The 24,619-nt window shown below is 45.9% G+C and overlaps 1 protein-coding gene across 3 annotated transcripts in view; it reads right to left on the reverse strand.

Annotated features, from left to right (window-relative positions):
* YEATS2 (YEATS domain containing 2) overlaps nucleotides 1-24,619 on the reverse strand; it is a 73,720-nt gene that overhangs the window by 2,235 nt on the left and 46,866 nt on the right. For all 3 annotated transcript variants that reach the window (XM_039486895.1, XM_039486893.1, XM_039486892.1), the window contains 11 exons: nucleotides 23,840-24,013; nucleotides 20,304-20,502; nucleotides 18,501-18,635; nucleotides 18,135-18,233; nucleotides 17,051-17,162; nucleotides 15,530-15,603; nucleotides 8,051-8,130; nucleotides 6,825-7,026; nucleotides 2,579-2,805; nucleotides 1,763-1,837; nucleotides 890-963 (listed from right to left, as the gene is read on the reverse strand). In XM_039486895.1, the coding sequence (XP_039342829.1) occupies nucleotides 890-963; nucleotides 1,763-1,837; nucleotides 2,579-2,805; nucleotides 6,825-7,026; nucleotides 8,051-8,130; nucleotides 15,530-15,603; nucleotides 17,051-17,162; nucleotides 18,135-18,233; nucleotides 18,501-18,635; nucleotides 20,304-20,502; nucleotides 23,840-24,013 (1,451 nt within the window). The remainder of the gene's footprint in view (nucleotides 1-889; nucleotides 964-1,762; nucleotides 1,838-2,578; nucleotides 2,806-6,824; nucleotides 7,027-8,050; nucleotides 8,131-15,529; nucleotides 15,604-17,050; nucleotides 17,163-18,134; nucleotides 18,234-18,500; nucleotides 18,636-20,303; nucleotides 20,503-23,839; nucleotides 24,014-24,619) is intronic.

Raw genomic sequence — 24,619 nt, forward strand, 5'->3', positions numbered from 1 at the left:
GCAAGTACAAAGTACTACACCTAGGATGGAAAATACCAAATGCACAACTATGAAATGGGGAATAACTGGTGAGACACCAGCACTGCTGAAAAGGATCTCGAAGTTATAGTAGATCACAAATTGAATACGAGTCAACAGTGCGATGCAGTTGCAAAAAAAGCGAATATCATTCTGGGGTATGTTAACAGGAGTGTAATATACAAGACATGGGAGGTAACTGTCCTGCTCTATTTAGCACTGGTGAGGCCTCAGCTGGAATATGTCCAATTCTGGGTACCACACTTCAGGAAAGATGTGGACTAATTGGAAAGAGTCTAGAGGAGAGCAACAAAAATGATAAAAGCTTTAGAAAATCTGACCTCTGAGAAAATTAAAAAAAAAACAAAAAAACCCTGGTCATGTTTAGTCTTGCACAAAGAAGACTGAGGAGGGACCTGGTAGCCTTAAAATATGTTAAGGGCTGTTATACAGAGGATAGCGATCAAATGTTCTCCATGTCCACTGAAGGTAGGACAAGAAGTAATGGGCTTAATCTGCAGCAAGGAAATTTAAGTTAGTTATTAGGAACAACTTCCAAACTGTAAGGGTAGTTAAGCTCTGGAATAGGCTTCCAAGGGAGGTTGTGGAATCCCCATAATTGGAAATCATTCAGAACAGGTTGGACAAACACCTGTCAGGGATGGTGGTCTAGGCTCACCTGGTCCTGCCTCAGCACAGGGGGCTGGACTTGACTTCTCAAGATCCCTTCCAGTCCTACACTTCTGTGATTCTAGACACCGAGGGTTCATTGCTCACAGAGTTTGAATCTTGTGACATTTTAACAAGTTCTTAAAGCAGGTAAAACTTTTGTGTAAATAACAAATGATAAAAGGGAGGTCGGTCACTGTACCTGTTGTGAGGAGCGGTCTGGTACCCAACAGCCAGTGCTTGTCTTAGGACATCATTCACAAGTTGTTCAGTGGCCTAAGACAAAGGCAGTGTTAGGGGATGACATGTGAAAAGACTAAGCAATGGATTTTATTTTTATCTGACTTCAATTTCATTAATAAGCAGCAGCTCAGTCAAAAGTTTGTTTATTTTTTTTAATCTCCAGAATCAGTTAGCTTTTATAAAACTGATCAGCCAAGAGACTATAAACGTTACCAACAACCTGAAAAAGATTCTGTTGTCCTAAGACCAGCAAAGCTCTGCTACAAGTGATTTGTATGAGTCCTAAATATAATACCACTAGGACTCCCCAGTTTCAAGTTGTTAAAGGGCACTGGTGATCAATAGTATATTCTTTGCTTTAGCCGAAGTTGCAAATGACAGATACTGGTATCACACTCTTGTATGAAGAACTACCACTCATTTCAGGTATCCAGCAGCCTAACATTCAGACGGCCTAACACCGCAGCCAAAAAGGGGACAGCAATACTTGGGGAAAAAAATATTTAGCTCTTTTCACACACTAATTAATCCTCAACATCTCTATAGGGTAGGCAGGTAGGTATCTCTCCCTCTCTCTTTTTCTTCTTCTTCCAGATTGGGAAACTCAAAGTGACATGTTCAATGTTACAGAGTGATTCAGTGTCAGAATAGAGGATTAGAGTTTAGGTGTTTCTAGATTATAGTACTGTCTCCAGCCCACCAGACCATAGTTAGGAGGTTTTAAACACATGCAACACTTGATTCTGTGCAAGTCTTCTGAACTGATCATTATTCTGTATTACTGGGTCTAATACAATTACAGAAATGTAATCGCTGTCGGATAATAGCTTACCTTTAAAACCATATCTTCTATTACTGATGCATAAATGTTCTTGTGCAGCTCAACAGGCTGAAAAGAAATCCCTATCTATAAAATAGGAGAGAGAGAGAGAGAGAGAGAGAATTTTTAATCTGACAGATTACTACATCAAATAAAATAACCAATAACAGATAATGCTTTGTTATGGATGACATGACAGTGAACAATGCTTCAGGAATAACCAGTTACAATGAAAAAACAAGCACTGTAAAGTTTTAGTACAATATAATTTCAGGACTTAGATTTGAAAGAATATCCAGTGCAAGTGAAACCTGATCATACAAATGGCTGTGGGGACATATCTAAAACACAGAAAAAGTTAAATCAATTTTGATTTGGGGGCACTCTGGGGAGTAAGTCCCCCTGCCGTTTGTTAAATTTGTACCTATGTTTACTTGACTAGTTTCATGTTCTGCCCCCTTGGTTGTGAAGACTGAATCTGTATTAAATAGTTTTGTTTCAGCCCCTAACATCCCGCCTTTTGTGCTGGCCATGGCTTGCACGTGGTATGCATATGGAGTTCTGCTCAGATACTGGCAAGAAGGAAAAGTTTTACCCTCTTCCCCCTCTGGCAGATGGGACTGGAAGGAGAAAAGCTCTCTCTTCTCCTCCGCTGCTACACAGAGGATCTCCCCTTTCTCCCCAATCTGCTACTATGAAGAAATACATTGCTTGCTCTTCATCAACTAAGCCCCACAGGATCCATCTGGACAAAATACACTATTATAAATATAAGGTAATTACTAGCTCAGTAGCAGTTCATTAGCTTTGTGAATCATGTTTCACTACCTTCTGTGCCATGTCCCTCACAAATTCTGATGCAGGCAGGGAGGCCAAGTAGAATTTCATCTCCTCTTGTTTCTCTTCCTGTTCCTTTTTAATGTTTATTTTCAGTGGCTCAGTAAAGCTGAGGATATCCACTTCCTCATCATTCTCTGGTTCTTGTTTCAGAAACCGCTGCAGCTCCTCCAGTTTTCGGCAGAGTTCTTCACCACTGGTGTAAGAAGATGGGCATTCTAAAAGAGAAGCATTCAGTCTTACTTAAGACACGATGAGAAGAGCACTTAAAAATGGATACATGCCCAAGGTCTAGTGAGACATTCAGGTAATTAAAGGGTACACGTTGGTACTCAACGCTTAAGAACACAAGGCTGAAGAAAGAACAAATATTACCCAAGATTTTTCTCTTTAATGACATCAAATGCAAGTTTACAATACAAAGTGTTTTCACTCACCAGTTCCTGCTAATCATGCCACTTAAAGAGGCTGCACTTTAAATATTACCAGACTAATGTGGATTTACTAGAAGTCTTCCAGCAGTTCTTTTATCAGACTTTTCTACAAACTAGCGGATACTCCCCTCACCGCTTTGAGAAATGGAAATGCCACACAGCTCTGAATACTAATCATGTTGCTGAATGTAACGATCTAATTAAATAAAGGTAAACAGAGGGGCAGATTCTCAATTGGTGTAAATGCGCATAGCTCTATTTTCTCCGCATGAGAATCTAGCCACAGCCCTGCCGAAGAGGACAGTCATTTTTGCACCCTCATTACCATTCCTCTGAACTATCCAGTCCCCTTCCAACATGTATTATTCCCCCTCAGAGCCAGTCCTTAGTAACTGAAAAGGTTGCATAAATTTTTGACCTTTCCTTTTCTACTCATCAGATGCTTTCCAGCCCTACTCAACATTGCTCACAGCTCACTACTGCTTTGATTTTTGTCTGGAGAGATTGGAAGTCATGCACAGTTTCACAGCTGCCTCTCTCTCTCTGGTAAAATCCATATCTTCATTCCATTCTTTAATCCCACTGCCCTTCTACCTCTTAAAAGCCTGACACTTCCAATAAACCCTCAGAAGTATCACAAACGTGTCATTTTGTTAACTGGAGAATATACGCGTTTTCTGAAAGCAATTAGATGTCCAAACTGAACTCAATTCATAACTACATGTGGAACTGACACAAAAAAGCCCCATCATAGGATTGTGGTAAGAAAAACCCTATTTTCCAGCTCAAGCACAACACGTTTCTCTCCATGAGCACAAATTTTACAAAACATCAAGTTGTAGCTGCCAAAGCTGGCTCAACTGTGACCTGCTTCAGAGTGAGGAACAGAACAGTACAACCTTGCTCTTTTATTAGCTCCATGAACGTTACTGATGAATAAGGCTACGTTTTAGTCACAGGTATTTTCAGTAAAAGTCATGGACAGGTCACAAGCAGTAAACAAAAATTCACGGCCATGACCTATCCATGACTTGTACTATATACTCCTAACTAAACCTTGGGCTGGGGGGCCGCGGGTACTCTGGCAGGGGCAGCGCGGGTGCTGAGTTGGTGGCCCAGGACCGGTGTTGGGGGGGAGGGTTGGCAAGGCTGGCTGTCTCCCTACCCAGCTCCACGTGTCCAGCAGCTCCTAGGGAGAGGGAAGGCTGGGGGGCTCCGTGCACTGCCCCGTCACGAGCTCTGGCTCTGCAGCTCACATTGGCTTCAGTTCCTGGCCAATGGGAACTGCAGCCAATGGGAACTGCGGAGGTGGTGCCTTTGGGTGGGACAGTGTGCAGAGCCCCCTGGCCCCTCCTCCTAGGAGCTGCAGGGATATGCTGACCATTTCGAGGGAGCCCCTTCCTCCCCGAGGTAGATGCCACCCCATACCCCAACCCCCTACCCCAGCCCTGAGCCCCCTCCTATACCCAAACTGCCCCAGCAGCGGCTGGCCCCAGGGCTGCCTGATCTGCTCAGGCAGCTCCGGAGCCAGCTGCAGCGGCCGATGCAGAAGTCACGGAAAGTCACGGAATCTGTGACCTCTGTGACAGACATGCAGCCTTACTGATGAGCGAAGACAGGAGTCACAGTGCAAGCATTTACGTGACTAAGATGGGCAGTGGTAGTTTAATTGTGGGACGGCCATGGAGAGATGTTCTGCGGTAAATTACAAATACTGTATGCTGACCTGGTTATTGGGATGTTTACTGTATGAGTGTGTTGATTTAGCTGAACAGCAGGCAGTAAGGAAAAACAAGCAGGATGGGAAGAAGAACTGCTCAAGATACACTCCCCACGCCGCAAAGGCTTGAGGACTGTCACAGGAACAATGGCAGAGCCAGTCTCCGAGGCAGGCAGAGTCAAATATTTTTTGTCAAGATCCAAATTTCTTAGTCAAGATATTGTCAAGGTCCAGACTCTACAGAAATATTTTTCACATCACAACAATAATAAAAGTAAGAGCAAGGAAATAAAAAGATTTTGCGGTCCATTCAAAAGCATCTGTCGGTCCAGATTTGGCCCGCGGTTTGCCAATTGACTACCCCTATTCTGAGGAGTGTCTCGACCTCCTGCTGATCCTACCAAACTGGTTTTGATAAGTACGACCAAAGCCTGGGAGCTGACAAGCACAAAGGAACTGTGGCTGGATTAAAAGGGACTCGCTCTCAAGAGAAGAGGCAGCTGCTGGGGAGTTGTTTCGGGGGATCAGACTGACACGCAGGCTCTGTGGGGGTGTCTGAAGAAGTTAGGCCTGCCCAAGCTACCATCAGGGGATGGTAAGCTGTGAGGTAAGATAGACACATATGGACTCTGAACACTCTCGCTCTCTCTAATGCTGTGCGTCCTACTGTTAAAATAAACAATACGCTGGTTTTGAGAAGGCTGTCCTGGTCACTGTATACCACTAGTCACAGACTCCCAAAGGGAAGAACCATGGTGTCTGATCCCAGTAGGGCCTGCCAGACAAGCACAGCTGATACACAGGATACTGTGGACAGCCTGGTGGCAGAGAGGTGGAAGGCTGATTTCTGTGTAGGTGTAAGCAGTTCCTCTCCCCGAGGCCTCTCCTGAGTTAGGCCAGTTTCATACTCTCACCCTGGGTTTATTTTCCAGCAGCAGAACAGCCTCCCATGCTCTGAACAAATCTCCTTTCAAAGACACAGAGTCTAATTAGGCAAATTAAAACCCTCCATGCAGTTTCTTTAAACCAAGAGAGCTGGCTCTGATATGTGGCGCTTGCAGTCTGCTGAGAGAGAAAAGAGTATAAAGATTTATTAACACTCAATTTCACTATTTGTCTTGCCACCATTGGTTGCATCCTTGCTCTTAATGTCAAATAACGGACTATTGTTTCACTGATTTTTGGACAGCTTCTTCTTCCCTGGCCCACTGTAACTGTGTCTCACTCACTCCATGTTGGAAAAGCATGCTCCATTCTGGAAGGCAGAACCAGTAAGGTCTAACGTCCTCAGACTACTGTCCCAGAATCATGCTGGCCAACAGGAAGTGATCGGAAAGCAAAGATCAATCTGAAGACCCTTCAGTCTCTACTCCCTTTATTCCACAAGCACATCACTTCTGTAACCTGCCTGATCATGAATGAGGCCAGGGGTCTCAGCTGCACTTAGCCAGGCATACCCGATCCAGCACAATGCACTGCCAGGGGCGCAACCCAGGATCAGTCTTTTCACAGATCAATAAAATCGTAAGATCAGAATGGGGAGGAATCAGCTTTAGGGGAGGGATTATTTGAAAATGTTACAAAGGAGCAGCACGGGAAAGAGTGGTATGAAATTCAGAAAAAGGAAATTTTGCTCAGTTGTAAGGAGAAGATTCCTGACAGTGAAATGTGTTCAGCTGTGGAATACTATCCACAATGCAGCGATGGAAGCCCCAGCATTCCCCCACTTTGTCTTAGACTGTAAACTCCTTGGGGGTAGGGACTGTCTTTCACCCTGTGCTGGTACAGGGTCTAGTTCAATGGAATCCTGACATTGGTTGGGGCCTCTCCATGCTATTGTAATGTCAACAACTAGGCTGCACAAAGCATTGAAAACAAACAGCAAGGAACAATTTGGTTGGTAGGAGGAAGGGCCAGATGTACTATTAGGCCTTTCTGATCTCTAATTTCTGCAATTCCAACAGAGTGAAAATAGCTTCAAGAATGTACTGGAGAATAAAGTGGGAAAGAGATGGGGGTTGTTTAACAGGCAACGTCTTTTAGGGGTAAGGGGCACTGGAGCTGGCCTCCCTTAAATGCTCACCTGGCTCGCTGTCTATTTGAGTCAGGACATCTTCTATTGAATCTTCCTCGTTCCTTAGGGCTTCAGGGTCGGGCGGAGTGTAGCCGTGGCATCGACACCAATGCACCACATGCTTGGTTTTCAGGGGGCTGATGTTGTGAAATCTGGGATGCTTCTCTATGATTTCTTGTAGGATTTTTCTCACAGTCATTGCTCGTTGCCACTGTGGGAAATCAAAGTGAGAGCTTTGTTCAGCTGAGGTGTTTTATGTTTGAGTTCTAGGAGACCAAAACACGGCCAAGTGCAGTAATGCAGGGTCCTAAGAACATGGAGACTGCGACTACACCAGGTACTTCCTCATGTCCTGGAAGAATGAGCATGGATTGGTGGGCCTGATTCTGAGTCATTCTGAAGCCTTGGACAGGTAATTTAAACTCTGCTTCTGTTTCCACCATCTGCATCAAACTGAAAGATCCCTACTTCACAGAACTTCAGCCTTCTATTGTTATAAGCAATACCTATAATTACAGTAACTGAAAGCTATTAGAGGGAAATATGTCTCTCTACTATTTTGCAGCTTGTTTAATTTTGTGCACCAGAACCGAACTGCATCTAGTCAGCCTCAGCGTTTCCTATGCAGGTCCTTCACACAGCAACAAGGGAGAAAAATTATGTAAACAATAGGAAAATGCAACTGCAACACCATAAAAATAGCTCCAAAACAATTATACAAAATATTTCTCCACAATGAAATAAGAATCTAGTTGAATAATGGCTCTGCCTGAGGCCAGATCTCACTCAGTCCTTCCACAAAAAGAGTGAACATGACACAGAGCAATTATAATAGAAAGGCAAATGCGGGGATAGGGAATATAGTGAAAATATATTGGGGGGAAATTAGAGACAATATTATGCCACACAATGATATGGAAACAATGTGTAAGAAGGAGGCTATGCAAACACTGTACAGCCCAGCAATTTAAAAATATTCCAAAAAGATTTTAAGTTGAAGCAACTGAAAATTGAACGTTAAGGTTATTTAAATTTAATTTATTCTGCAACAGTAAATTGGGGTACTACATGGAAAGAAGCCAGTGCATATTACTGTGAAACATGCCTCCATTTCCAATATATCAGAGTGCTTTTTGTCATAGCTGAGAACTTCGGAGTGGCTCCAGGTTTCACCATGCAGAATTTTCCCCAGTTTTAATCACCAGTGCTCATCAAACATGTGAAGAGCGGATTACCTCAGCTGCCCTTCGTTTTCCAATATTCCAGCTGTAGTACTGTTCCACTGAACTGGCACGGAAAGAACTGACATCTTCACCTAAAGAGCACACAGTAAAAAAAACTGGAGTTAAATTTTAATAACTATAAAATCTTTGCTGCTGGCAATTTCTGAAAACTTCAAATAGGTTTTTGTTGGATACATTGTGCTTGGTGGGGACAATGGGAAAAATGGGCTCTCTGTGTGCAGTCCCCAAAGCACAAAGAATTCTATTCTCTTACAAAGAGTGGGTGCATTTCTTGTGCACAGCCCATACGATCTTATTTGTACAATCACTCTCTCTTTGTCAAGGTATCACATGTGTCAGCCTAAAAGACGGTTACTCACCATTGTAACTGTTGTTCTTCGAGATGTGTTGCTCCTATCCATTCCATGTAGGTGTGCGCGCCGTGCGTGCACGGCTCTTCGGAACATTTTTACCCTAGCAACTCCGGCGGGCCGGCTAGGCGCCCCCTGGAGTGGCGCCGCTATGGCGCTGGATATATACTCCAGCCGGCCCATCCGCTCCTCAGTTCCTTCTTGCCGGCTACTCCGACAGTGGGGAAGGAGGGCGGGTCTGGAATGGATAGGAGCAACACATCTCGAAGAACAACAGTTACAATGGTGAGTAACCGTCTTTTCTTCTTCGAGTGATTGCTCCTATGCATTCCAGTTAGGTGATTCCCAAGCCTTAACTAGGCGGTGGGGTCGGAGTGAGACGTGGCATAGTGTAAGACTGCTGAGCCGAAGGCTGCATCGTCTCTGGATTGCTGCACCAACGCGTAGTGGGAAGCGAAGGTGTGAACAGAAGACCAGGTGGCCGCTCTACAGATGTCCTGGATGGGGACCTGGGCCAGAAAGGCGGCGGACGAGGCATGTGCTCTCGTAGAGTGACCGGTGAGGTGGCGTGCTGGCACGCGAGCAAGCTCGTAGCATGTCCGGATACATGCCGTCACCCACGAGGAAATCCTTTGGGAGGAGACCGGCTCGCCCTTCATGCGATCAGCAACCGCTACGAACAGCTGGGGCGAACGCTGGAAGGGCTTCGTCCGCTCTATATAAAAAGGCTTCGGGAAGAAGACCGGAAAGAAAATGTCTTGCTTGAGGTGGAAGGCCGACACCACCTTAGGGAGGAAGGCCGGGTGTGGTCGAAGCTGCACCGTGTCCCTATGGAAGACGGTATACGGTGGACCAACCGTTAGGGCACGAAGCTCGGAAACACGTCTCGCTGAGGTTATGGCGACGAGAAAGGCCGTTTTCCATGAGAGGTATAGCAGGGAGCACGTGGCCAAGGGCTCGAAGGGGGCTCCCATAAGCTGGGCTAGAACTAGGTTCAAATCCCAGGACGGGGTAGGACGCCGTATAGGCGGGTACAAGCGATCTAGACCCTTAATGAAATGGGAAAACATCGGATTGGCAAAGATGGATCGATCTCCTACGGCCGGTCAAAAGGCGGACAGGGCCGCTAGGTGTACTTTCAAGGAGGAGACCGCGAGTCCTTGCTCCTTAAGAGACCAGAGGTAGTCCAGGATCGTAGGAATAGGGACCACGAAAGGATTAAGGCCTCTCTGATCGCACCAGAGTGCGAAACGCTTTCATTTCGCGAGGTAGGTCGAGCGAGTGGAAGACTTCCTGCTTTCCATGAGGACTTGTTGCACCACAGCCGAGCAGGCACGCTCCCCATGTGTTAACCACCCAGGTACCAAGCTGTAAGATGGAGGGACTGTAGGTCCGGGTGGCGGAGCCTGCCGAAGTCCTGCGTTATCAGGTCCGGCCACAACGGGAGGGGAATAGGATCCCGTACGGAGAGCTCGAGCAGCAGAGTGTACCAGTGCTGTCTCGGCCAGGCCGGAGCAACAAGTATGAGTCGGGCCTTGTCCCTCCGAAGCTTGAGTAGCACCCGATGTACTAGTGGGAACGGAGGGAAGGCATACAGGAGGTGATCCGTCCAGGAGCAGAGGAATGCGTCTGACAGGGAGCCTTGGGAGCGACTCTGGTAAGAACAGAACTGGTGGCACTTCCTGTTCTCCTTGGAGGCAAACAGGTCTATTCGGGGAAACCCCCATCTTCGGAAAATTGTGTGCACCACATCTGGACGAAGGGACCACTCGTGGGAGAGGAACAACCTGCTGAGATGGTCGGCCAGCATGTTCTGCACTCCTGGAAGAAAGGACGCTACCAGGTGAATCGAGTGGGTTATGCAGAAGTCCCACAGGAGCATCGCTTCCGTGCAAAGCAGGGAGGATTGGGCCCCGCCCTGCTTGTTTACATAAAACATCGCCGCTGTGTTTTCCGTGAACACCGTCACGCAGCGCCCTTGAAGGTGGGCGTGGAAGGTTTGACACGCAAGGCGGATTGCCCGCAGCTCCCTGACATTGATATGTAGGGAGAGCTCTCGGGGCGACCAGAGACCCTGGGTGTGTAGGTCGCCGAGGTGAGCCCCCCACCCCAACTCCGAGGCATCCGTGGTCAGAGTGACGGATGGGCGAGGAGGGCGGAACGGGATTCCTGCACACACGACCTCTGGGTCCAGCCACCAGGTGACTGAGTCGAGGATAGGCTTCGTGACCGTGACTATCATGTCCAGAGGGTCGCGGTGCGGACAGTACACCGACGCCAGCCAAGTTTGAAATGGGCGAAGGTGCAGTCTCGCGAACGTGGTCACGAACGTGCAGGACGCCATGTGCCCCAGGAGGCGCAGGCAGGCCCGAACCGTTGTCGCGGGAAAAGCGTGCAGGTCCCGGATGACAGAGACCATCGTCTGGTGCCGAGGTCGAGGGAGGCAGGCCCTGGCTAAACTGGAGTCCAGGACCGCTCCGATGAACTCCACTCTTTGTGATGGAGTTAATGAGGACTTCTCGGCATTTACGAGAAGGCCCAGGCACCGAAACAGGTTTAGGATTTCGGTCATTTGGTCTGCTACTAGCTGTCGGGATGACCCGCGAACCAGCCAGTCGTTGAGATACGGGTGGACGTGTATGCGACGACGGCGGAAGGCGGCGGCAACTACTGCCATGCACTTGGTGAAGACCCTCGGTGCGGTGGAAAGGCCGAAGGGTAGTACCGCGAACTGGTAGTGCACCTTGTTGACTACGAACCGCAGGAAGCGTCGATGGGAAGGGTAAATCGCGATATGGAAGTACGCGTCCTTTATATCGAGGGCGGCAAACCACTCTCCCGGATCCAGGGAGGGAATAATGGTCCCCAGGGTGACCATGCGAAACTTGAGCTTGAGTAGGTATCTGTTGAGCTCTCGGAGGTCTAGTATAGGTCGGAGACCTCCTTTCGCCTTGGGGATGAGAAAGTATCGGGAGTAAAATCCCCTGCCCCGCATGTTGTGCGGCACCTCCTCTATGGCACCCAGGCTCAACAGAGTCTCGACCTCTTGCAAGAGGAATTGCTCGTGAGAGGGGTCCCTGAGGAGGGACGGGGAAGGTGGGTGGGAGGGAGGGGGCGAAACAAATTGAAGATGGTAACCATACTGGACCGTACGAAGTACCCAGTTGTCCGATGTTATTTGGGACCACGCCGGGAGGAAGTGGGATAGGCGGTCGCGAAATAATGGGGAAGGATCCGAGAAAGAGACTGGTGGGCCGTCCTCGGGCGTCCCATCAAAATGCTTGTTTGGGCCCTTGAGGGGCCTTAGAGGGCGCCTGGTTTTGGTTGCGCCTGTTGCCCGAAGGTCTACGGCGGTTTAGGCTGCCTCTGCGACTATTATACGGCCGTGACCTGGCCTGAGTAAATGGTCGGTATGTCTGTTGCCGGAACGACCTCTGCTGGGTAGCCGGTGTGTGCATACCCAGGGTGCGAATGGCGATGCGACCGTCCTTGAGGGTCTGAATCCGCGAGTCTGTTTTCTCCGAAAAGAGACCCTTAGTATCAAAGGGGAGGTCTTGCAGGGTGTACTGCACCTCGGGCGGCAAGGTGGAGGACTGCAACCAGGAGATCCTCCTCATGGTCACTCCCGAGACCAGAGTTCTGGCTCCTGAGTCCGCCGAGTCCAGAGCGGCCTGGATGGAGGACCGGGAGGCTCTCTTGCCCTTCTCAAGGAGGGCCGAGAACTCCTGTCGGGAGGCTGTTGGGATCAGCTCCGAGAACTTGGACAGGGACACCAAAATGTCATAGGTGTAGCGACCAAGGAGAGCCATCTGGTTGGCAATCTGGAGCTGGAGGCCACCTGCCGAATAGACCTTGCGGCCTAACAGATCCATGCGCCGCGCGTCTTTGGATTTTGGCGCTGGAGCGGGCTGCCCATGTCTCTCCCGGTCATTGACGGACTGCACCACGAGCGAGTCCGGAGTCGGGTGGGTATATAAGTACTCATAGCCGGCGGGAGGAACCGAGTACTTGCGCTCTACGTCACGCGCGGTGGGAGGGACGGACGCCGGTGACTGCCAGATGGTAGTGGCATTCTTTTGTATGGTGTGGATGAAGGGTAGGGCTACCTGCAGGGGAGCCTCTGCTCCAAGCACCCTGGTCACCGGGTCGTCATCCTCCGCGACCTCCGCCATGGGGAGGTCAATAGCCTGCGCTACACGGCGAAGAAGGTCCTGGTGGGCCCGCAAGTCAATCGGAGGGGGGTCCGCTGTAGATGCCCCCGCCACCGCCTCGTCCGGCGAGGAAGACGAGGACAAACCCTGGACCACAGTCTCTGGAGGTGGTTCTTCCAGGGGGTGTGAAGCCGCCTCGGTTAGAGGATACTCGGCCGCTACAGGTGGCGGTGGGGCCTCACCCTGTGATGATGGAGGGGGCCTGCTGAGCGTTGCTTCCGGCACCCTGCATTCGGAGCCCCTGGGGCACGGGGGGGGGAGGGGGGGGAGTCCTTGAGCCTCGTGGTAGGCCCAGGGGGTCCAAAAGCCCCACTGCTGCGGTCCGTGGTCCTGCCCTTGGGGGTCGGCCCGGAGATCTCCACCGCTATCCGCCTGAGAGGCGACCGAGGCTTGGCGAGAAGGCCATGGGGGGGCAGAGGCGCTCATGGACTGCGCCGTCGATGCCGCCGGTCTGTCCCTGGACGGTGCCGGGGATTGGTGCCGGTCGTCACGGTGCCGGGAGCGAGAGCGGGACCATCTACCGTGCCGGTGCCGGGAGGTCGACCGCGATCTCGACCGATGTCGGTGGGAGCGGCTTTGCGAGTCGCGGTGCTGGGAATGGTGCCGGGATCCGGACGTCCTGCGGTACCGACGGCCGGATGACCGGGACTGGGTTCATCTCCGGGAGTGCGACCAGTACCGTGATGCGGAGCGGTACCGGGACTGCGACCGGCGCCGAGAAGGGGAGCGGTACCGAGATGGTGATCGGTGCCGGGACCTGGAACGGCGTGAGGGCGACCGTCTGCGGGATCGGGACCTGGAACGCCATCTATCCCGTATGTCAGGGGAAGGGGGCCGCATCATAGCCGGCTTACCCGCTGACTGAACAGCCCGCACAGGCGGTGCCGGGGGCCGGAGGCACGGTGCCTCTGTGAGCTCGATGAGCTCTCTCGCCGACGAGAAGGTCTTGGGCATTGACGGGAGAGGGAGCTCGACCGCGGTTGGCACCGGGGAGCATGGAGGCACCGGACTCAACGGCTCTCCGGACGCCGGAGTCGACGGGACCGTGCACACCTTGTGCACCACCACAGTCAGTGCTGGAGGAGCCGGCGGAGGCTGGGTGAGCGGTCTCGGTGCAGGAGCCTTAGAGGCCGTCTGCGCCGTCTTCCGTTTCCTCGTCGGAGAGAGGGAATGGTGCCGGGACGCCGGTGCCGGCTGCGGAGGACTGACAGTCTCGGTACCGGACCGGCTCGGGACCGCTGGTGCGCTGCGCGTCGAGGAGGACTTCGGCACCGCTGGGGCCGACGCGGCCGGGCTAAGTGCCACCTCCATAAGGAGCTGCTTCAAGCACGAGTCCCTCTCCTTTCTTGTCCGAGGCTTAAATGCCGAGCAAATTGGGCACTTATCTGGCCGATGGGACTCCCCGAGGCAGCGCAAGCAGGAGTCGTGCGGATCCCCAATCGGCATGTGCCGCTGGCAAGCCGAACAGGGCTTGAATCCCGGTGCCTTGGGCATGGGCCCGCACCCCCCTAATTTCCCTCACTACACTAACTAACTATTTAACCAACTTAACTATACTTAACCAACTATATACACTTATCCAATGGAGAAACACTAGGGTTGTGGAGATGAATGGAGCACTCCACTGTTCCAACTGGCCGTCACGGGCGGTAAGAAGGAACTGAGGAGCGGACGGGCCGGCTGGGGTATATATCCAGCACCATAGCGGCGCCACTCCAGCGGGCGCCCAGCCGGCCCGCCAGAGTTGCTAGGGTAAAAATTTTCCGAAGAGCCGTGCACGCACGGCGCGCACACCTAACTGGAATGCATAGGAGCAATCACTCGAAGAACAACCACCATGTTTTAAATTCCCAAAAGACAAAACATGACTGAAGAAGTTCAGTAGTGCTTTGCTATTGTCAAAAGTACCAGTAATTTCCTTCTGAAAACACTTATTTGGCTAACAATTAGAAATATAAACATTAAATAGAAAAAGAAACAAAGCAAAGGACATCTCAAGAAGTTTTCACTGGCACAAATTTAGGAGGAGGGTATTAACTCCCAATCAGCAGATCCGTGAGTGTTATATAGGACTCCTAAAATAAGAAGCACTGAAAGCTTTACTGCACAACCCACTACCTCCGTTTTGCTCATATTACTGATTTTATTCAGTCTGTCCAAACCAGTCTCCAGCAGCTTCTCCTCACTGAAGTATATTCGTTACTAGGGAAACATCAGTTGCATTTTGTTTCCCAACCACATATATGGGTGGTGTGTGGGTGTGCAATTAAAAAGGATCTTTTCCTGATCAATGACAGATGGAAACGGACTGATGGTTGCCTAAAAGCTGCCATCACTGGTTAGATAAGTACCAATATTCTAGTGTGAACTACCCTATATCTCTCATACACGCAAGACAATGAATGTTAGGCTTGTCTATACTTACGGCTTGATTGGCAGTGCTGCGATCGATGCAGTGGTGTTGATTTAGTGGGGCAGGTGAAGACCCACTAAGTTGAAGACAGAGCGCTCTCCCGTTGACCTCCTGTACTCCAACTCCCCAAGAAACGTAAGGGAAGTCAGCGAGAGCGCATCTCCCATCGACACAACACGGTGTTGACACCGCAGTAAGTCGACCTAAGTTACGTTTACTTCAGTCACGTAATTTACGAAACTGGAGTAGCATAACTTAGGTCGACTTACAGCTGTAGTTTAGACTAGCCCTCAGTAACTGCCAACAGCATTTTGTTGGCAGGACTTGGCTGATTTAGATTCCTAAGTATTTTGCTACCAACACAACCCGAAAGGAAGCTTTCTGGGGCATGGGTTTCACTTCATTCTGTTTTGTGTAATTTTCCCAGCTGCAGAGTGCCATGCATATCTTTGGTGCTATCAGAATAACAAACTGATTGTTTTCATACAGATCTTACTTTTCTCAGCAATTAATGGAACTTTCTTCACTATCGCTGTTAAAAGTTGCTGGACATTCTCCAAATGTTCTATGCTGCAAAGAAAGATCACAGTGAAGAGTAATTACTTTTTAGAAGAGATAAATCAGATCTACAGGATTCTAACATCCTTATCAATTTAAAAAAAAGTCCCACTGAAATCAACAAATGGGGTCTCAATGTGGGCATAAAGTTCCACCCACCAGGATCAGGACTCAAACAGGTCATTGTCTCTTTTTGGTTTGCATCCTGCCGGGATGGAATCTCAGGAATTGGCCTTGCAGTAATGCCTAAGCAATGTCTACTAACAGTACAGGAGCTGTATGACACCATTGCTTCAAATATGTATGATAGCAAGATGCTATTTCTGTAAGTTCTCACAGCAGGAATGTGCTAACACTATTGCAAGTTTTATACTTTATAAAACTCCTCGATGCTGCTGGTCCTCATATCCCTCTTCTACACTGCTTTATTACAAGGAAAGACAAGGGACATCAGGCACATGATGATCAACACCAGGATGTGAGGTACAAACTTAACCGGTAAAATTAAAAACAAAAAAAAACCCCAAACCCCAAACACCTTTCCCTAGTATTTCCTTGAAGTTATTTAAGACCAACTGGTGAAATTCAAAGAGAATATTGGCTTCTGATTGATTTATATATAGGCATCCCTATGGAAGTCTCCACCGGAGTAAGAGTGTACTATGACATTTTAAAAAATGGTAACAGGAAAATTTAAGTTATTGACAGGATTGTGAGCAGAGGAGATATTTCCTACATTCAGGGATTTCTAAGGAAAGTTATTTTGCTGGTAAAGCTCTGGGTGAAGAACTTCCAAAAAGCACTCGTGATGGCATCACATAGAAGTGTTCAGATTCTTCCACAATGTCAAAAGTGTAAATGCTGTTAAGACACAAGGAATCAGATACCACATCCTCAGGCCCACTCCCAACTTAGAATGTGGAAAGATCTCTTGACAATTACAGCAATATGTGAGTAATAACATTCACAACTAGACAAACATACAGAGAGGTAACACATGCACAGAGTTTACAAAAGAAAAAAGTTGAGGGAGGATCAAATTATCCCTTTCCCAATTATTTTCAGCTGTATTCCAAGGACCATAGCCCGGCATTGATCAGAACACGCAACTGCAGTGGGAATTATGAGTGAATAGATGATATGAGATTCAAATGTTTAGCAAATCCTCAAAATGATTAAGCACCATTAAACAACTTCATTTTTAGCTGTTCCGAGTACAAGCCCATTCACAAAATTAGTATTTTAATACTACATCCTGGAGATATGGATGTAACTGAGGTCTGAAAATGAATGTCAACCAACAGACTACCTAGATTATAGTATGCTACAGAATGTATCAGTGTCTGCCAGATTTTAATCACTCGATTCCTCAGCCAGTGTTCTGATATTGTTGTGTACTGTCCTATGACCTGCCCAAAAACTAAACTATATAGTTCTTTAGACAAGAAAGAACAATTACTTGATAACATAATTTCCAAGTTCTGAGCTCTCTTCTGTTTTTACTGCTGCTTGACCATCTTGGGAGACCAGAGAGTTGCAGTTCTGTCCCGCTGAATCAGGCTCCATCTTAACTTCAGAGAAACACAGAACAAATTTTTAAAATGACAGAGTTGTTGATAGTCAGCTGGGCAAACTGATAAAACTCAGCAGAGTGCAGTAAAACTAGTGCTATGCATTTGATCAGACCGGCTCTATTTGGGAGCAGGAGGGAGGGGGGAAAGAATGATTAAAACTGCCTGAAATACCCACATCCACATTCCAAAGACAGGTACTGAACAGGGAATAAAGTCAACCTGTGTGTGTGGATGAGCTCTCCCCACACATCTGGCAATGCAACCCCACCTTGAGTGTGTATTCTACACTTTCAGCACAATCCAACCCTGCCCTGTTGGCAATTCATCATTTATCCAGTGGAGGGAGAGCCACTGAAATAGCTTCACTCCATACCCAAAAACACTTAGTTGTCTTCTTGTAAGAAATATTCATGTCTGGAGCATCAGGTGCTTGTGGGTTTTGTGGAGGATGATCCAATTTCAATTGAACTGCTTGCAAGTGTCCCTTGGCTTTCTGTCAGTTGCAAGGCCTGGGATGGCACAGCCATTGACATTTAGTGCTGCTGCAAAGCACTGCCCAATGATCCCACCACTGAATTACCATTCGTAGGGCAGCGCTCATACTTTGATTAACACACACTGCTATGAATAGTGTAGCACTGCATACGTTTCCACAGTGGTGGGTTGGCACCATGCAAGTTTTACTAACTATGGGAACCTTCCAAAGTATCCTCCTTTAAGTTTTTTTATGCTCTTCTGTACATGTCTGTCCCATGGACTATGCTGAGGGCATAGCGTCTTTGTTCACTTTTCCAACCCCTAGATTCTATTCCTGTAACAACTTAATTGATGGACACAGTAGAAAACAGAATCAAACACAATGGGATTTATTAACGGGGTCAGAACACTTCCATATGGCAGCCATGTTCATTCATGCACAATTGGTTTCTTTGAGAGTGCTACTGACAAGTGATAAATTCATTTTTTTACCTTTAGTGACAGATGCTGTGGAGGAGATGGGTACAACCGTACTGGCTGAAGTTACAGCAGTCGCAGCAGACACTTTGCTGGTAGACAGTGACTGTATCACTGAAGGACAACAGGAAAAAAAAAAAAAAGATTTGTTGCATACTTCTAAATACTCTTCCCAGTTAGTGTGTCACCCTTTTTTTTAGATGGATAGTTTTATTAACCCTGGATAGCAAGTTATATTGTATGTGCAACATGAAAGCTTGGGAACAACTGAAACCCACTACATGCTTTCTTCTTGGGTATTTATAAACCTTGTATTGTTGTATGGCAAGAATGGATGTGCTCTTTGCTATGTCAAACACCATCTAATCCCGCTGCATTTACCTTTGTTCACAGGCATCAGTATAGTCTGAACACCTCCAGGTGCTGTATTTACGCTGAGCTGTTTGATCTGGCTAGGTACTGTCAGCACAGCCTGCTGGGGACTACTAGACTGGTTTGAGTGGATCTTTAACAATCCTAAAAGAAGGGGGAAAGAGACACATTAGATAATGCTTAGTTCAGTCTATCCCCTACTATTTCTCTCCCTTTCTGCACGAAATAAGGTGATATAAGCTAAGCTTTGCTATCCTCTTAGCAAGGCCATGCTCACACTGAATTGTTAAACAAGTTTTTCGTTGAGTTGGATGGCTGCCAACACACTCAGACACATTATATAACTATATTGCACAGGGCTTTGATATTTGTGAGGTAAGATTTAGAAAGAATACAGTAATCTTAAACAGAGACTGAGGTGTTGTGTTAATACTTAGAGTTTTAAAAGAACACGGCCAGATACTCAAAACAAAGGACTCTTGTCAGAATAAGACAAAAAAGTCTTGACTTACATGTTTCCTGAACTTATCCTTAGGGATCTGATAAATGTAACCTGTAAATGAAGTAAACTAGATTCTACCAATATAGCTCCTATTACAGTAGATCTGAGCACATCAGAGTCTTCCTCAAAACATCCCTGTGTGGCAGGGCTGTGCTATTATCACCATTATACAGATGGGGAACTAAGACACAGAGAGACTATGTGACTTGCCCAGGGTCACAGGAAGTTTTGTAGTGAATGGACCTGAACCTGGGTCTCCCCAAGCCCCTTAACAATAAATACTAACTGCCTTGAGAAGCAAAGCTAATAGAAGCATATAGCATATTTACAAGGGAGACTGATTTAAATTATCATTTTAATCATGATTTAAAGTAAGCAAGCAGGAAACCTTGATTTAAATAATTAATTTTAATCTTGTTTTTCATTTGAATTTTCCTAAAGAGAAGTCCATTCTCATTGGTTGGTATAATCATTAAAACATGTTGATTTGTAACTAAGTATAGCTTTTACATTAAAAAGTCGATATTTCTGTCTGCTAACCAGGAGAATACACTATATCTATACATGTTTATTTAAGCAATTCTCTAGCTTAGAACACATTTTTTAACATTAGAAAATGGTGAATGACTCCTTCCTTATTTACTAGATGAGAGTTTTCTTTTTAATTAGGATTTGTGTTGGGCTGCATTTGGATGGTAACTGGAGTTCAACTAAGAATGCACAAAACTGTCAGTTTACATTTTTTTTTTTAAATAAAATGAAACTACCTTAAATGTGCTGGGATGCATAAGAAAAAAATTGTTTCCTGAAATGTTTTGCATTTAGGACTAACTGAATTACGAAAGCAAGGAAATACAAGCCGTAGGTAGTGAACTGATGGTTTGGATACAAACTGTCCTATGTCTGCAGTATCAGTGTTCAAATCTCGTCAGTGTTTTCCCTTTGATACAACCATGTACTTGGACAAATGGGATGCATCTTTGTAAAATGAAAGTAAACTTGGCATCCAAACAGAGATTCCTCACTAACCACTAATGGAAAACTAAAGTCATTACTCTAACCAGAAACACTCAACATGCAAATGACCTAAGAAGTCAAATTTCAAAATTGTTCTTTTTGCAACCTTCTTTCTGTTAATCAAAAAGTCGTTTTACTAAGACAGGTTTTAGAAACCAGAGGAAATTGCTAAATCTACAGTTAATTTTCTGGTAAGAGCTCTGAATTCTACTGTTTACTGTACAAGGTATCTGAAGGAGTTATAGTCCAAGTCAAAATTTTAGTAACAAAAAGGCAGAAAGGAAGTTTATTACCTGATACACCAGCTTTGCCAGAAACAGGGGTTGGTGTAGTCATCAAGGAAGCAACACTAACAACAGTAGAAGTAGCAGTTTTATTAGCTACTGACGAACCAGACTGCCCCTGGTTTATACAAATTTGGTGTTGCTGTCCTGATGTCTTTGCCACAGGACCCACAGTGGAAGATGAACTGGAACCTGCACCATCCACTTGCTATATTAAAGAGAGAGACGTTGCAGTGTCAAATTCCTTTTTATTTTACTGAGCATTTAAAATAATTTGTCATGCTGCTAGAGAGGAGCATTTAAGAGAAATAAAAGCAACTGCATAAATACCTAGCCACAATCTTACTGTCTTTAGGTAACTAACTGCCATGCAAAGCAAAGCTCTTAAAAATATTTCCAAAATATACGCATTTTGGGTCAGTTTCCCTGCAACTGCCCTGGAGTTCTGAGCAGGAATGAAACAGACCATACACATAAGAACTACTGTGCTGCTATTGGAACTTCACAAACAACGTTCTCAGGAACCAAGTCCCCTATTCACACAGGAGGTTTACTTCCTTGTTGAGATGAGTTAGCACAGCAAATAAGTTTACAAGAATCTTGAATATTTCACAGCTACTCAGAACTCTAGAGCAGTGGTTCTCAACCAGGGATATGCGTACCTCTGGAGGTACACAGAGGTCGTCCAGGGGTACATCAACTCATCTAGGTATTTGCACTAGGCACTAGCGAAGTCAGTACAAACTAGAATTTCATGCAGACAATGACCGTATACTGCTCTATACCAGTGCTTCTCAAGCCGCGGGTCATGATTTATTTTATAATTATATGGTAAAAATGAGAAAGTCAGCCATTTTTTCAGTAATAGTGTGGCTGTGACACTTTTGTTATTTTATTTCTGTGTCTGCGAGCTAATAGTTTTTAAGTGAGGTGAAACTTGGAGTACACAAGACAAATCAGCCTCCTGAAAGTGGTACAGTTATCTGGAAAGGTTGAGAACCACTGCTCTAGAGCCATCAATAGAGAAAGGGAAAACATTTTGTCAGTTACATCTTATAGCTGCCTCCACTGGCTCAAATGACAAATAATGGTTTTGTTAATGCTTTATCCACGTCTTAACAACAGCACATTGTTCAGTCAGGTGACTCATTTAAAAAGGGACACTGGTAACTTAGTAGTGGGTAAAGAAATTCAGACAGAAGTGTGATTTGTTCCTTTTGTGATCTTAGGGTTTTGTACTGCCACCATTCACCACAGTAGCTGAGCAGCTTCAGAGTAAAATAGATGGGCAACAGCACTGTCCTTAGCAGACTCCATAGAGTCTCTGGCTCTTCTTCCTTTTGGAGACAAACTTTGGGTGGTCTTGTGAATGTGAGTCTAGCAAAGGTGGAAAGTGCCACCTAAGATTATTATAACTGAAAGATTAGAGGAAAAACATTGCTTTTTCTTTGTGCATTTGACAACACTTTGCCTGTGGCCAGTTTCACACCTTTGTGAAGTTAGTTTGCCTTGCTTGCGTGGATCTTTCACACAGCAAGACAGAAGAGAAATTTTTTTAAAAAAATAGGAAAATGAGATTCAAAACACACACACACACACAGAATACTAAACTACAAAATGGCAGGGGACTTGGCTCAGGGGCAGGTGAAGAGTTACTAAACTTTTTTTTTTTTTTTTTTTTAAGTGACTTGATTGCCAATTGATTATGTCTCTTTCACTAAGCTTGCCAAATATCTCCCTATTCTTTCCCCAGCTAGAGTTATCACTGCCAATTTTTGCTTCAGATTTGATGTTACTGGGGTTCCACCTGCTCAGCTATATCATGTAGTACACAACGGGAATGGGAGTGTAAGGGACGAGTCAATAGAGTGGTTAAAGTTTATTTTCCTGACAGGACTATATTAGGACAGCTTTAAGTGTCCTTCTTAGCACAAGTACTATAATTTCAGCAGGACTGAAAGAAGAATAAAAAAAGAGGTAGAGTACAATTTTCAGAAGCACCTAAGTGATTTAGACGGCTAAGTCTCATTTTCAAAAATGACTCCGGCAGTCAGAAACTTAAATCCCAAAGACTTTTAGTGAGATCTAGGCTCCTAAATGCCTCACTCATTTTTGAAAATAAGGCTTAAGTGTTTTTGAAATTTTTACCAGCAGTGTTTAAATTACATAAATTAGAATATTACTGGCAGTGGACCACAGATACTTGAGAAAGTCCAGAGGGAACCCCAAAACGTTCGGCCATCTCTTTCCCAACACTTTTGGAATTTAAATGCCTTATTTCAGGCTCACTGTGCCACTATGGGATGCCTCTCTTGACAGGCTGCATTGTTATCACTTTACTTAGGGACAAACAAAAGGGTCAAACTTCAAATACTGCCAAATTCACAGGACCATAGACTTTGCAAGCTTCCACCCTCAAGGTGATCTGTTCACAACAGAGTAGAAACCAAAAAGCTCACAGCGAGTCAAGGATGTCAGATGACCAATACTTAAGTAACAGCTTCTGTTTCTTTGTTGCCCTGTTGTAGAGACCTTTAAGCACTTTGCAACTTCCTGTCTCCTCTCACCCACAGTCAGTATGTGTACTTGAAAGGAGAGTAACCCAAAGTCTGACCTTTTTCAGGGCATGCTGCAAGATCCTTCTTTTTGACAAACCCTTTCCATTATGACTGGATTTATTCTATATTTCAAAAATAGATACATTTAACCTATATATCCCTAGAACCTACAAAAGGAAGAGAACAAATCACTTCATATCAGTCTTCTGGGGACCTCAGTATGCAGCTCTAATTTACCTGTGTGGTGCTCAGATACTACAATGATGGGTATTATAGAAAACCCCATGATAGAGAAGAGATAATGATTAGCACTGGAACACTCAAAGGAGAGGCAGTGCAAGTTTTAACAGAAGCTGGATTAGTTACAATGACTTCTGTCCATCTTTGTGCTGTTTTCTTCCTCTTTTGCTGTCCACAGAGAAAATGACAAAATATGCCCAAATGGCAAAAAATCCAATAGAAATTAGTTGAGTTTCCTGTAAAGAATAATATTGGGCAAGGTCACAAGCAGATGTCAGAAAACACAAGAGAGCTAATAACGTTGAATAAAAAAGGTTACTGATGGGAAAAAAACAGCAAAATTATTTCTTTAAGAGTGTATTGGTTAGGAACTAAACATTACAGATCATTATAGACACCTGCATCAACAGAGACCTGAATGTAAAGTTTTTCATCTTTGTACCAACACAAAGTTGGTTAGGCATGTACGTCAGTGCACACGCGTTGACAAAACACCAGGTTTGTTTCTCTTCCCATTAGAGGTCATGAGCAACTGAACTAGGAGGAGTCCACATGCATAGCATACTCCATGCCAAATTCATGCTCTACTCACGCAAGCACACAGACAACGATAATTAGAGCAGAAGTGTCGCCAAGCATCACGCTTGCCCCTTTCCTGTGCACATTTCTTGTATGTATGCGTCTCCTGGACATTTTGCTTTGACTTATAGGTTCCTGTGACCATGTACTAGCAATGCTTCTTCTCACCTGTGAAACTCCATTTGCAGGGAGGGACATGGCTGGGGTCGTGGCCGCAGTGATCACCCCTCCCGAAACTCTCAGCACGGTGGTGCCGGGTTTGGAGAGCTGTGAGGAAGCTGGCACCGATTTCAATGAACCATCTGATATTTTCATCAGCGACGTTTGTCCACCAGGAGCCGCCTTTGAAAGAGTTCAGTTTAAGGGAAAGCATTCCAATGAAGTCATTTTTAAAACATCTGTTTTTTGTACCAGAGCAGCAAAAAATCAGAATATTTCTGAGGGAAGAAGAGGTTTTTGAAGCAAGATCACTAAGCTTAACTTTGAGACAATTGTTTATAAGCTGCTCATTTTCTACATTAGTGTCTACTTTTTCAGAAGTGACCCAGTGATTAGGGGTCTCTCAATTTTTGGGTCCCCGACGTGAGAGACCTTAAAAGGACCTACTTTTCAGGGAGAACCTGAATTTATTTGCACCTGCAATTTAAGTTACTAAGAAGTTTCTGAGCAGGTCAACAATGCAGGAACATGGGACATTTGCTAGACTCAACCTGTGGATCCAAATAAAACAAGGTGCAATGTTGTGTCCAATTATTTGCACTATGCATATGCAGGGGTCACTGTCTGAAAACCTGGCCTAATATTTCACACACAGTACAAGTATGGTTTCTGTTTGTTTGTTTGTTTTTTTAAAAAGGCTAAGCCTAAGGTTGGAGTTTTTTCTTCTAGTTAGATTTTTTTTTTAATAACCAATCTGTTTCAGTGAAAATATGAAATAAATACAAAACC

Source organism: Mauremys reevesii, linkage group 9 (assembly GCF_016161935.1).
Source record: "Mauremys reevesii isolate NIE-2019 linkage group 9, ASM1616193v1, whole genome shotgun sequence".
Classification (NCBI taxonomy): Eukaryota; Metazoa; Chordata; order Testudines; family Geoemydidae; genus Mauremys; species Mauremys reevesii.